Consider the following 13,237-nt stretch of genomic DNA (forward strand, 5'->3'; position numbering starts at 1 on the left):
GAAACCATTGGGAGATGCAGGCCATTGACAATGTGCCTTTCACAATGGTTTTTTCCTAGAGTATAAATGAGGCTGTTGCTAGAATTTCTGTTCTGATAGCACTGCTTGGTTCTGGAGTCCTTTTATGTGTATTAGGCTTATGTTTACAAATGTGTGGTATAAAGCATATATTTTAAGTACTATAATTTTAAAAGGTATTGTGTTGTAAAAGTTTCCAATGCTATTTTTAATCAGGGATATATTTGAAAGCCATCTCTAATGTTAATTACACGGTTCTGAAGTCCTTTGACCTTGCAAACTCCGGCCCACATCCCTCACCAGCAGCGATTCCTCTCAGCTACGCTCTGTTAGGTGAAGGGCAACAGTCATTTCATCTTTATTTGCCAATAACTTCCTCTGTTCCAGCTTGAAATAGTACAGAATTCTTACAGCAAGTCTGCCTTCCTGATTGACTGAAATTGTGTGAAAATAAAACTCAAGGCCCATCTGCTCCTCTAGTTTTCATCCAAGATTCCCTGGAAGGGAAGTACATCAGAGACCAAATATTTGCCATAGTTGTGTGGCCATAGTTTTGGAAGACATCCCAGTAGGGGAAAATAGAATACTAAATTATTTCACGTTAGCTTTCTCTGTCTCTCTCTCATCTCTCTACTACTCTATAAAACTTCTAACTTCCTCCAGGGATTTGCCTGATTTCCTAGTATTTAATGTCTACAGAATATTGAGACACATGTTCTAGCACAACAAGCAAGCTGCCTATTGGAATATGTGGTGTGTCATAACAATTATTACAGTGGGGAATAAAAATGGATAGTTCATCATAATAGTCAGTATGGCAATATGTGCGTGCATGGAGTGCTGCTATACCAGCATTGGGAAATTTCATACCCATCGTGGCCTCCATGATTTTCTTTAAGCTGTTCCCTCTCCTCAGAATGTTCTTAACCCTCTTTCCACCTACCTATATTCCCTCAATTCTTCAGATCCTATTTATTATTTATATGTTACCTGATACCATAGTAATCATTAATCATTCTTCTTCCTAGATACCTAGGATATTTATTATACTAGAGCAGAGGTTAAAAAATTTTTTTTGTACAAGGTCAGACAGTAAACATCTTAGCTTTGGAGGCCCTACAGTCTCTTGTGCAACATTTTGCTGTTGCGTGAAAGCAGCCATAACCAACATGTAAATGAGTGAGCATGGCTGCGCTCCAGTAAAAATTTACTTCAAAAGTGAGCAGGGGACCAAATCTGGCCTGTTGGGCAGTTTCTGGATTCCTGTATGTGACAATGCTTGGAGTTTTTAGATCTTAAGAGAGACTTGGCTAATTTCTTAATATTATGTGTGAATCATGTAGGAAGGGGGTTAATTGACATACTCAATGTCACACATTTATAATGGAACCAGAACTGACAAGCCACTCACCTAAACAAAAGCCCTGCATCTTTAATTTATTTGTTACTTTCAGTACTTGATTGTGTTCTATTCAGCAGTGAATTACAAACTGTTTGGGATTCTCCTGTTGTTTCGTGTTTAATTACTTTGTATGGGTCCATATACTATTGCCACTCATGAGGGGTTGGGCTATATATATTATATAATAGGGAGATAGATATATGTATACATATATATGCAAATGTGGCATTTTTCTTAATTACATAGTTATAGATTATGTCTCAATTTACAAGACTGTGAGATTGCCAATGCTTAATTTCTGATAATAATTCCACAGCCACCTTTTACAAAAAACATCTCTCCTATGCTCTTATCTTTCCTGATCCCCACTGGATTGTAATTTTGTTATTCTGAATTAAACGGTCTTTTAAAATTAGTGAAGAATTTAAAATTTGCTATTAAAAATGGAAAATGATCAATTTGTTCCAGAAGTCAAATTTTTTAAAATGTAATAAGGATAGACTATCTTCAGATATTTATTATAAATGCTATATTTAAGTTCTAGATTTAAATTAGCTAATAAGTCATTTAATCAATTATTCATCAACTTCATTTTAATTACTTTCAATGTAACAATATATACGCCTTGAATGCTTACTTTTGGAAAATGCATCATGCATTATTATTGCCCTATTGCACAGGTTTAGACTAGAAAAGGTTTCTCCCAGCATGATCCTGTTGGTATCTAACAGGGATTACCTCCTCGTTTCTTTCACACTACTACTCAGACGTCACTTGATTAAAGAGAGAAAAATTTTCCTTGACAAAGCAGCAAAATACACCAATTCTCTCAACCTTCATCTCACCCCCCAAACTCCCTGGCCCCTCTTTCATACTTAACATGTCTCTGTAGTATTTATCACCATCTCAGACGATACATTTACCTTTTAGTTTTTAGTCTTTTTCTTTCCACTAAAACACAAGTTCCACAAGAAGAGGAACGTTGTCAGTTTTACCTACTGCTATATTTCCTGTGTCTGGCAGAGCATAAATGCCTGGTGTATATTTGAATGAATGAGATGAAAATGAATGATCATTAGCACATTCTTAATATAATTGATGCTTTAGAATTAACTCCAGCCAAATGCAGAACTTATGTCAAAAGAATATAACAAGTTAGATTCAAAGAGTCAGAAGATAGGAAATCAAAGTTTTATCTTTGTGCTCCCTGGCAGCTAAACTGAATAGCAAATTTTTTTTTTTTGCTGAGGCAGTTTAGCCCTGAGCTAACATCTGTTGCCAATCTTCCTCTTTTTGCTTGAGGATGATTAGTCCTGAGCTAACATCTGTGCCAATCTTCCTCCACTTTGTATGTGGGTTACCACCACAGCATGGCAGACGAGTGGTTTAAGTCCATGCCTGAGATCCAAACCTGTCAAACCTGGACCGCTGAAGCAGAATGCACCAAACTTAACCACTATGCCACGGGGCCAGCCTTTGAAAAGTAAATTTTTTAACAATTGATACAAAATCCTTCACTTTACATTCCCGCGTTTTCAACTGATACTTTTAAAATAAATTTTATGTTCATCTTTTCATTCTTTTACAATTAATCTCTTGGGGAATATGTTCATATACATATGCCATACTTCCCAGAGGCACTTGCACTATAGCTTAGAAAAAAAAAGAAACTGAGCAAGGTTTTAGGTGAAGGGATTTGTTCATTTTTACTTCAGATTTGTACACACTTGAGCGATGAGATAATGAATAATAATTCATTTCCCCAGTATTTGGAAACTTAACTCCACTTGAGTGACTTTTCTAGAAACTGGTTCATTCTTTCTACTGCTAAAGATTTTTTCTGTTGATAAATATTTGAGATAGGAACAATTCTAGAAAATACAGGGTAATTCTCTGTCTTATTAAGCAGAGTACTGAGCATATATAAACATCTGTTGAGGATTTAAGACCTCCTCTCTAAAAATTAAGTGATGTGTCATGTTGTAATTCAGTAGCATGCTTTGGGACCCTTTGAGGTTTGTCAGGTTTAGTTGGTTCTTGTTTTCTTCCATTTATTCATTCTACAAATGTTTTTGGAGTGTGTGCCAAGTGCCAGGTGCTGTTCAGATCATTGGAGAGTAAGCATTAAGCAAACTAGCAAAACTTTATTCCCATAAAGCTTCCAGTCCAAAGGGAGAGAAAAGCAACCATACAATTAAATGAGTGAGAAGATAATAGGTCAGGTGGCTCTTAATTTCCTATGAAGGAAAATGAAGCAGGATGTGGAAGCAGAGGATGATGGCAGCATCATGCTTTTTCACCTGAGTAGACTAAGAAAGCTTGTCTGCAGTGGTGAAAGGTGACATTGAGCAGAGCCTGGTAGAAGTGAGGGGTGAGACTTGTGGTAGGCAGAATAGTAATCTTGAAGGCTTGTGGCAGGAGCAGACTTGTTGTTGAAGGAAGAGGAGAGGAAGGGGGCCATTGTGGCTGGACAGTAGTGGAGAAGGATGCGAGAAGGAGATATGACCAGTTCCGTCGCCTCTGTGGGCTGTTGGAGGGCTTCCGACTTTATTCTGAGTGATTGAGAACAAGATCCAGTGGACATTTTGAGCATAGGAGCCACAAGATCCATTCACATTTTTAAAAATGTCCCTTTGGCTGCTGTGTGCAGAAGGACTATAGCAAGGGGCGAAGCAGGAAGACTTACTAGTCTTGCACAACAGTGGTCACTGATGGCTGCTTGGACCAGGTGGGATGAGGTGGTAGGATTTGGGATATTCCAGTATGAGAAGACGCAGCCTTTGATGTGCTCTACCAGAGAGTGAGAGTAGACTGAGAAGAGATCCAAGAGTTGAGTCCTAGGCACTTTAACATTTAGACATTAGGAAAATGAGAAAGAGCCATCAAAGGAATCAGAGAGCAAGTAGGAAGTGAGGTAGAAGAAAAAAGTTAATGATGCCATGGAAGCCAAGTGAAGGAGAGAACTGAGGGACCACCTGGTTCCAAGGCAATTGATTGGTCAAATGTGGGAATTGACAGAAACGCTTTTCAATTTGGTGATTTTTCTGTGTTCTCCCTTACTAATACCTATTTCTTAGTCTTTTAGCTTTGGTAGGATTCCTTCTGGTCTTCCTTTCTCCAATCTTAATGTTTCTAAGCAATGTTTCTAAATCCATATCCTGATAACGACTAGATATATGAAGATTTCCAGGAGATGCCAGATTCCGAAGCTTGTTAAATAAACAACCTCAACTTTACTCATGGTTCTTGGATAGCGGCTCTGAGTTGAGGCCCTTTGGAAGAAAGCACTTTGTCATAGTTATAATTCTTGAAAATTAGAAGTGTTGTTTAAATTCTTCCTATGATTTATTAGAATTACTACAATTGAGTTGCCGAAATTCTGATCATTTGCTAATTGTTATATCATAGATTTTTAAATTTGTGCTATAGTCAATAATTACTTTAACAAAAATGTATCAATGATTATTTAACGATCTTTATTGGATCTCTTTCTCTTTTCTTTTCAGAAAAATGTGATGAACCCCTTGTGTCTGGACTTCCCCACGGAGCTTTCAGCAGCTCATCCTCTATGTCTGGGAGCTATTCTCCCGGCTATGCCAAGATCAACAAGCGAGGGGGTAAGGCAACATTTATTTCCTTTGTCAACAAACGTGTGAAATAACATAACATATACAAATATAACAGATGAATGTTATGTTTACAACTGCATTTCTAAAATATATTTTATTGCACAATAGCTATTAGCTGACACCCAAAATCATTCTTCACACTTCAAACAGACCCATAGATTCTCTAAACCTCTTTTGTAGATGGGATTGTGAGTGACATGGGAAAGTTCGAGCTGGAAGTGAGAGTTGGTAAATCAAAGAGAAAGAATTTTTGGAGTTTCATGTGATAATGAATTCAAAATGACATAAAAATGCTGACTTAAGGAAATTCTTGTTAATCAGACAATCACTTAGAGAGAAGTTAAAAAGAATTGACTCCAAATATGTGCACAATGTGTGAAAACACACTTTGTACTCACTATTATTTTCTCAGTTTATTGATATACAAACTTAGTTTCTATTGAAAATGCAGGTTAAAAAAATATGATTCTTTACAATTTCTCAGTCACTGCCCAAAATTTAGCTTTGTTATGAAAGCTGTGTAAAAAAAGTAGTTATATGTTTACAACTAAAATTTGAGTTTGGGACTTTAAAGTCATGGTATTAATTAGTAAAGTATATAGCAAAGTAGATAGCAATTCATAGATAGCCAAAGGAGATCATTAAGGACAGAAGCTTAAAACTCTTTTCTTCACAGGAACACTGATGCAAATATCAGTGAATGGCAACTTAAAAAGGAAAGAAACAATGTTTTCTTAAATAAATATGAATCAACCAATCAGGACCATAATTTTTATTTAGTAAGACAGGAAATACTAAGCTCAAATCATGGCTGACTCAGGGGGAAAAAAGGGAAGAAATATAGAATGCAGGGAAGGAAAGAAGAATGGAGGGAAGGTTGGAGGAAAAAACTGTAAACAAAGGTGAAAAAAGAGACGAAACCTAAAAGAAGAAGAAAAATGAAGGAAGAGGGAAGAAAGAAAAATGACATCAGAGAAGAGAGAGAGAAGATCAGAGAGATTTAGAAAACCAAAAGAGAGAAGAAAATAGGTAAGAAAAAGGCAGAATAATATATACAGAAATTCACAGAAGTATGAAGAGACTTTAATCAGTAAAATGACCTCATGACAGAGATAAACAGGCAAAAGTAGAGAGATGTAACTTTAGAAACATAAATGGTTTTTATTTAGAAGTAATCTTAATTAGCTGCTCTTTTTATAATATGACATTCATCAGGCTATGGGCATGAGAGAGTTGGTGAGTTACTATGTTATCAAAAATTTTGCTTAAAGATGTCAAAGTAATGATAGTTTTAATTCATTCCCCTTCTATAAAAGTCACTAAAAACAAACAAAAAAATGAATATAGGTAGAAAAACATGAAACAAGAAACTGGCCATACCCAAATAATAATTATGACTCAGGCTGGCCCAGTAGTAGGAAAACTGGAGCAAAATATGAAAACAAAAAGAAATAACACATATATTCCTAGATGTCAAGAGGATGCAGTAGTCCCCAAAAGAAGTGTCATGATACCAAAAGATCTCCAACAACTTTCTTTTTGCTAAGGAATATTGTCCCTGAGCTAACGTCCGTACCAGTCTTCCTCCACCTTGTATATGGGACGCCACCACAGCATGGCTTGACAAGCAATGTGTAGGTCCATGCCCAGGATCCAAACCCTGGGCTGCTGAAACAGAGAGTGTGAACTTAACCATTATGTCACTGGGCTGGCCCCAGACCTCCAACAACTTTGATTAGAGGAATCAAACTCACAAAATATTTCTTAGAAAGTTTTATGGAAAAATATGCCTAATGAATTTTATACTCAGGGAATTTGGGCAAGTCAGGTTATAGCAAGCGTATAACCTCTTTGAGAATACAAATGATACAATCTAACGAACAATGAGATGAGTGAGAAAAAAAAAAATGAAAGAAACCCTGGTCAAATGACTGGTGCTGAGCAATGAAGCTATTTCAATATAAGACTCTGACTAAACAACTTCGGAATTAAAGTTTTAGAACAGAGTATAAATTTTATAGGTGCAAGAATGTAAAAATACCAAATTATGAGAATTAGACAGATATGTGCTTTTTTTCCCGTAACCTTGCAGAGTAGAAAGCCATAGATGCTATAGCTTTAAGTGCAAATTTATTTTGTCTTTGATGTTTTAGGAATTAATATCTCATATGAAGAAACATCCATCATTTCTTTTTTGTTCTCATTCAAGTACAGTTACATTAAAATGGGTTTTGTTTTAAATTAGTACAAGATGCCACTTTAACTTATTCAGAGCTACTTTTCTATCTACTTATCTACTCATATATGTAGAGTGAGGTACCGGAAATTAAACTTCTAAAATGTTAACTTTTTTTAACCTGAATGGTGGGATTTGAGAAATGCCTTTATTTGTAATAGGTTTCTCTGTAGTTTATAGAATATATAACTCTGTCTACGTATATAGAGAGATAATTACAATGCATTTCCGAAAAGAAAGATGTTTCAAAAGCAAAAGACTATAACAAAAGTTATGGTTCCTTAGCTGTTTGGCCAGCAGTGTCTCTCTCTTTGCCTGTTGATACAAGGCATGGCCATGCATGGGAGTGGAATCGTGAGGTGGCATTCATTGGTAGAAAGCATTGTCCATGCTGTAGTTACAGGTTCACACTTGCCTATGGCCCATTTTATCAACATTTGTTATGCGAGGAACTTTAGGGGTACTTCCTTTTTGGCTCTCAAAGGTCTCTTTTGCCTATCAGTGGTATACCGTACATAACTGTATAACTCTCTCCACCCCCTATCCATACTATCTACCTAATTGTTTGAGACTGTCACACTCTGGTGGCGCCTCCCATCCTCACACTGCTCTGCCTCTGCCTGTATATACCAAGCACCTTTGTGCAAGGCTACCCTTCACCCAGCTGATGAGCTCAGTGTGGGTCAAGGTAGCAAACATTGGAGAGGAGGGTTATTTCCTCTCCAAGAAAGAAACATAAAGAAACCCACATAAGGTTACTTTTATAAGAAAACAGCATTTTATTCCATTATAAATTTCATATGCAAATGCCCTTTGGAGAGAGCCACGTTGGCTGAAACTCATGCTAAGGTATAAACGGCTAACAGTACGCATTTATTGAGAATAGCTTTTTTTATTTGTTTTAGTGCAGCATGATATTACATATCTCAAAGACAGATAAAGGCAACAGACAATTCCAAAAAGAGAGAAAAAAAGATACATGCAAGGGAAGCCAGGAATATTGGAGATCTATTTTCTTACTCCATTATTGGCAAGAATCATCTGATACATCCTCCATATAAGCATCTGAAAGAAAGAAGATCATATTCTAACACAGAAGGATAAAAGAATGTAACTTACTAATGATACAAGTACAAAAAAGAACAAGTTCAGTTGAGCATTAAGTTGATAAACATTGGCTTCAAATTTGATCATTTATTTAAATGACGTTCCTCAATATTTAGGAGAGAGAGAGTTTATGAATACACAAGAAAAACAGAGTATAAATGCAAATATACACTCATATGACAGATTGACAGACATTTATAAAATAGAGTTTGGTTTTTGGATCCCCCAATACAAATCCATCTGCTACAACCTTGATGTCAGGAACCAGTACATGACAAAACTGAGGGAAATGTGACGTTTAAACGGAAAATCCACTTGTAATTCTATCATGTATTTTGGAATCTACTGCTTTAAGTTTTTTGGTTTTGTTTGGTTTGGAATAATACCTACGTCCTGTGATCTGTATTTAGGATTTATCTCCACATTCTTAATTCATGGAAGGTTTCCTAGTCTTGTGTCATTCTGAGTCAATAGCAATTAGATGCGTTACTCTTTCCAAAGGGTGGCACAGATATTAAACCTTTGAGAATTTTGTATAAGGTATCCACTTCCTTACCTTTATATCGTATATTACAGGTTATAAAATGCTTTCATGTGTGTTCTAAATGTCACTTGATCTTCACAACAACCTTGTTAGATAGAATGTTAGGTTAGAGATGCGAATTACTTCCTCTGCCAAACTTTAAAAAAATATCTACTTACATGCCTTTTATAGAAATCATCTTCTTTCTACTGCCCGAAAAGGACAGCCATTCTACCACATGGTCCTGTTCTGTCTCCACTAGCCACAGGTGATTAGAGAGAACCCGTGATCTCAGCTGATGCCATCAGAATCTCTGTTTCATTTATGTGACATAGATTTGGGAGCTGAGTCGACTATGGGGGAAACCATCATGGGCCATGTGTAAATAAGACAAAGAGAGAGGAGCGAGGCAGATGCTAGGGAAGAAGTGAAGGCAGAAGACCATGTGGATCCACATAGAGGATGGATAAAGTCATTGGTCTCATTCCTGTTCTCCTTCAGGTCCCTGCTTCCGGTGTGCCATAACCTCTGGCAGCACTTCCTCCTGAGCCTGGGAAATTTCCCTTTCTGATTCTAATAATCACCTCCTCTTGCCTGAGCTAATTTGAGTAAGTTTGTCTTCCTAGTTACTAAAGAACTCCTGATTTAAAAAGAGTTATTATTGTCCCCCATTTTACAGGTGAAAATAATAAATATAGAAGCCCAAGAAGACATTAAGTGAGAGTCTACACTTTAGATTCTAAAGCGGCATCCATAGCTAGGGAGCAAGGGGGCAGGATCCAAATGCATGTCCTCTACTCAAACCCAACCCTCTTCATGCTCAATTATCCCAGATGAAGCAGGATCAGAGCTGCATCTGAATTAGCCCAAAGATAGACCTAAAGGAGGTGGAAGGTTTAAGTCAAGTTTGACTTATGCTTGTATGGCCAGAGCAACCCAATACTGAAATCTCAGTTTCTTGAGTGATGCAGATCTTGAATAATCTTCTCTCTTTTTACCCTCTTGCTGCTTACTTATACTTAGTAGATCCTTCAATGCTTGCTGCTCCCCAGAGACTTTTTCTTTTTTAGGTTTGCTTCCTGGATGATTCTTCTCATTTTAGGAACCTGTCCTCTTGTCTGTTAAACCAAAGGGCAGAGAGTTGTGGTGGTGGTTTTGTTTTGAAGTTATTTATCCTTTATTTCCTCCAGCAGGGAAAACAGATTGCATTTATAGGCCACATAATTGATGATCACTTCTGGGAGGAATATGTATAACAGACATCTGGAAAGACTGCTTGAACAGATCTCTTAATGTCCACACTCGTATTTTAAAAAGAACTACAGTCTTTACCTCCCCTTAGAAGATACGGCTGAAGTGAATAAGTGTTGCCATGCCTTGATGCGTTGGCATGGTCAGATCATTGCTTTTATCATGTTCTGCTTCCTGTTGGTCAGGAGAGGGCTTTAGTAATTAGAATAATGCCAACCTCTTCTCTAGTTCACATATTGGACTTCATCTTGCAGATTCCTAGGTGACCTGGTAAATAATCATACCTTACTCTGCCCTTCAGAAGTCTGTTCCTGCTACTCCTGGAAGCAAAATCTTCTCTCCTTTGTTGCACCTTCAATTCTCTTGTCCCTTAGTTACATTTGTAAAACATCTCCTTTCCCTTCTTCTATTCTTTCTCCCTTTTCTGTTTTAAATATTAAAAGGATTGGTCACAACTAATTAAACCCAGAACTGTAGCTTATATGCTCTGATTGAGAAAACAATCACAATGATTCCATGAGGACATTGTCCCTCTTTGTGCCAGCATTGCCTCTGGCTGGTGTTCTTCTGCTCTCTCCAGCCCCTGATCCATTCCTCTGTTCCATATTGCCCATTCCTGGCAGCCAGTCTCTGCCAGATCAGGTTACTACTTTAACTCCTATTAGAAAGCTCTTCCTTTAGGCTGTAACATCAAGGCTTAAATTATGAAACAGATTAAAATTCCCAATTGGCGAGCTTCTCTCCGTGTTGGCAGATTCCTCTACTATTTTCTCTCTCCCCCTTCTCCAGCCTCTACCACTTACTCAGTATTTCTCTTAATTTGCTCCTTTTCTCATTCACTGATGATTCATTGTTACTTTAGTGCAAATTCATTGGTTGAAGTGTTACTTCTCCTAGGAGCATTTACCTGTTAAGAGCAGATCCTTGGGAGCAGAAAAATCCAGAGAAATGATTTTCTAATGCAGCATTTCAGGATATTTGACATTCCTATTTGGACTGGCTATATTTCTTCATCTCGAATTATTCTTCTGAAAACACCTGCTGATTTTGCCGGCACCATGCAGTGCTGAGCAGTGGAAAGAGGATGACTTTTATTCATGCATAACTAGGTTCCAATATGAAATCGACCAAGAGCGAGGACGGTATTAGTGAATCATTTAAACTTTCTGCATCTCAGTTTCCTGATTTCTCTGATTATGGCTATATAATTTATCGTGCAAACCAGGAACTTTTGAAAGTGAATGAGAGTGCTATTAATAATGCTATCAGGGTAAACCTGGAGGTATGGTCCCCCTATTTATATTTTGAAATGGAATCAATTATACAATTTAGCAGAGCTGTTGTGAAGATTAAATGAAGTAATCGACACATACTGTGTTGCATTTCAATATTAGTCTCTTTCCCATCAATTACCCTCAACTCCTAAACCACAACACTGCACCTGTTAATATTTTAGAGCAAAGATTGAATGAAATACCCTTGTCGTTACAAAAACAATGACTCCCTAAAAACTGATTGCTAGAATTTGTGTATTTGCTGATGTGCATGTGTATTTCCTTTATCATCATCATCTAAGATAAAAATATCATAATAATTGAAAGATTAGCAAAGTAGCATTTTAAATGACTTGAATGATTTTTGCATTATCAGACTGCTACTTACATTAACTTAAATGTTTCCCAAGTCTTTTCATCTCAAGCTCCATTCAATTCAAATGAGAAAGTTTGTCAGTGATTTTTAAGCATTATTATGTTCTTATTATCTTTATATCATTTGAATTAGATCTTATAAAATACAATCTAATATTTGTTAATTTTATGATCCTCAGAAAAGCCAACGACAATTGTTCTGGACATTAGGGAGAATAAAAACATATTTCTTTTTTCCCCTCAGCCCTAAATTCTGACTATTTTTAAAAAAATATTTTTTAAATGATTTCTTCTAAAGCCATCAATGAGTCTTTGTATTCAGCTTTCTAACTGAATGAGAGTTGACATCTAACTGACATTGTAAGTTTTAATTTATTCTTTTTATTTTAACTCTCAAATATAAATCAAAACCGTGGCTTCACTAGGAGCTTTAAACAATTAAATGTGTAGTACGTGACACATTTGTATCATTGACACTTGTTAAAAATGATAAAATGTTTGAAACGTATTCACCAGGGAATGACTCATAAATTTATTTAGTCATGCCTTTTCAATTTGCAAATAATGTTGCTATGTTTCTTTTGTGGCATCACATTTTATAATGTTGGAATTTTAATACCTTCTTTTGTGTTCCCCATAGAAATCTATGCTGGATTTCCCATGGAACACTGTTTTCCAAGGTGTGTGATGTTAACTTGTGCTATGAACACATACATATGCACGTGTTTCCACACAAATCGAATATTGTGTCCTGTGGTCCTCTCTAAGGAAATCGGAGAGACCCTCTTCATCATGGAGCATCTTTAGAGCCAAAAGGACACACTTTCACTTCGGGAGATGCTTTTATAAAATTTAGCTGAACACTCTGTACAAGTACAAAGGAAGTAAATTCCAGAAGCTGCTGAGAAGGAAAACAAAACGAAATAAAAATATACAACATGAATTCCTTACATTGCTAAGAAAATAAAAACAGCTGAGAAACAGTAAAAACAAAAGTGACCTTTGGGTGAAAACCTGGGGAATAAAGCTTTCTGCTTTTTGTGTTTACATTTTAACAGTAAAGAGGCAAGAACAATAAAAGTAGACTGTCTTAAATGTCATGGTTTATCGTCAGCAGTATTCATGTCAAACATATATCTCCGTTTTAAAGCAAAGGGATGAGTAAACAATGCTGATTTCTCATTTGCAGAGTATAGAGAATGCAGTGTGCCGACAAAGGCTGGACTGCTTGGAATTGTTATTAGCGACAATATTTTTAGAATTAGTTTTGGAAGTCATGACTATAAAAGAGAGGCGATTCTATTTTTTTAATTTTTTTCAAAGAAAAATGTGTGAAAAAATTCATTAATTTGCTGAAGGTATAAAGTCCAGGGTCTATTCATTCTAATAAGTATGACCTACCCAGGTTGCTAACAGAGCCAT

General features: G+C 36.5%; 1 protein-coding gene across 1 annotated transcript in view; it reads left to right on the forward strand.

Moving 5' to 3' along the window:
* CNTNAP2 (contactin associated protein 2) overlaps positions 1 to 13,237 on the forward strand; it is a 1,871,069-nt gene that overhangs the window by 561,292 nt on the left and 1,296,540 nt on the right. Inside the window, exon 2 of the mRNA XM_070616681.1 lies at positions 4,927 to 5,037. Within this exon, the coding sequence (XP_070472782.1) occupies positions 4,927 to 5,037 (111 nt within the window). The remainder of the gene's footprint in view (positions 1 to 4,926; positions 5,038 to 13,237) is intronic.

Source organism: Equus przewalskii, chromosome 4, assembly GCF_037783145.1.
Source record: "Equus przewalskii isolate Varuska chromosome 4, EquPr2, whole genome shotgun sequence".
Taxonomy (NCBI): domain Eukaryota; kingdom Metazoa; phylum Chordata; class Mammalia; order Perissodactyla; family Equidae; genus Equus; species Equus przewalskii.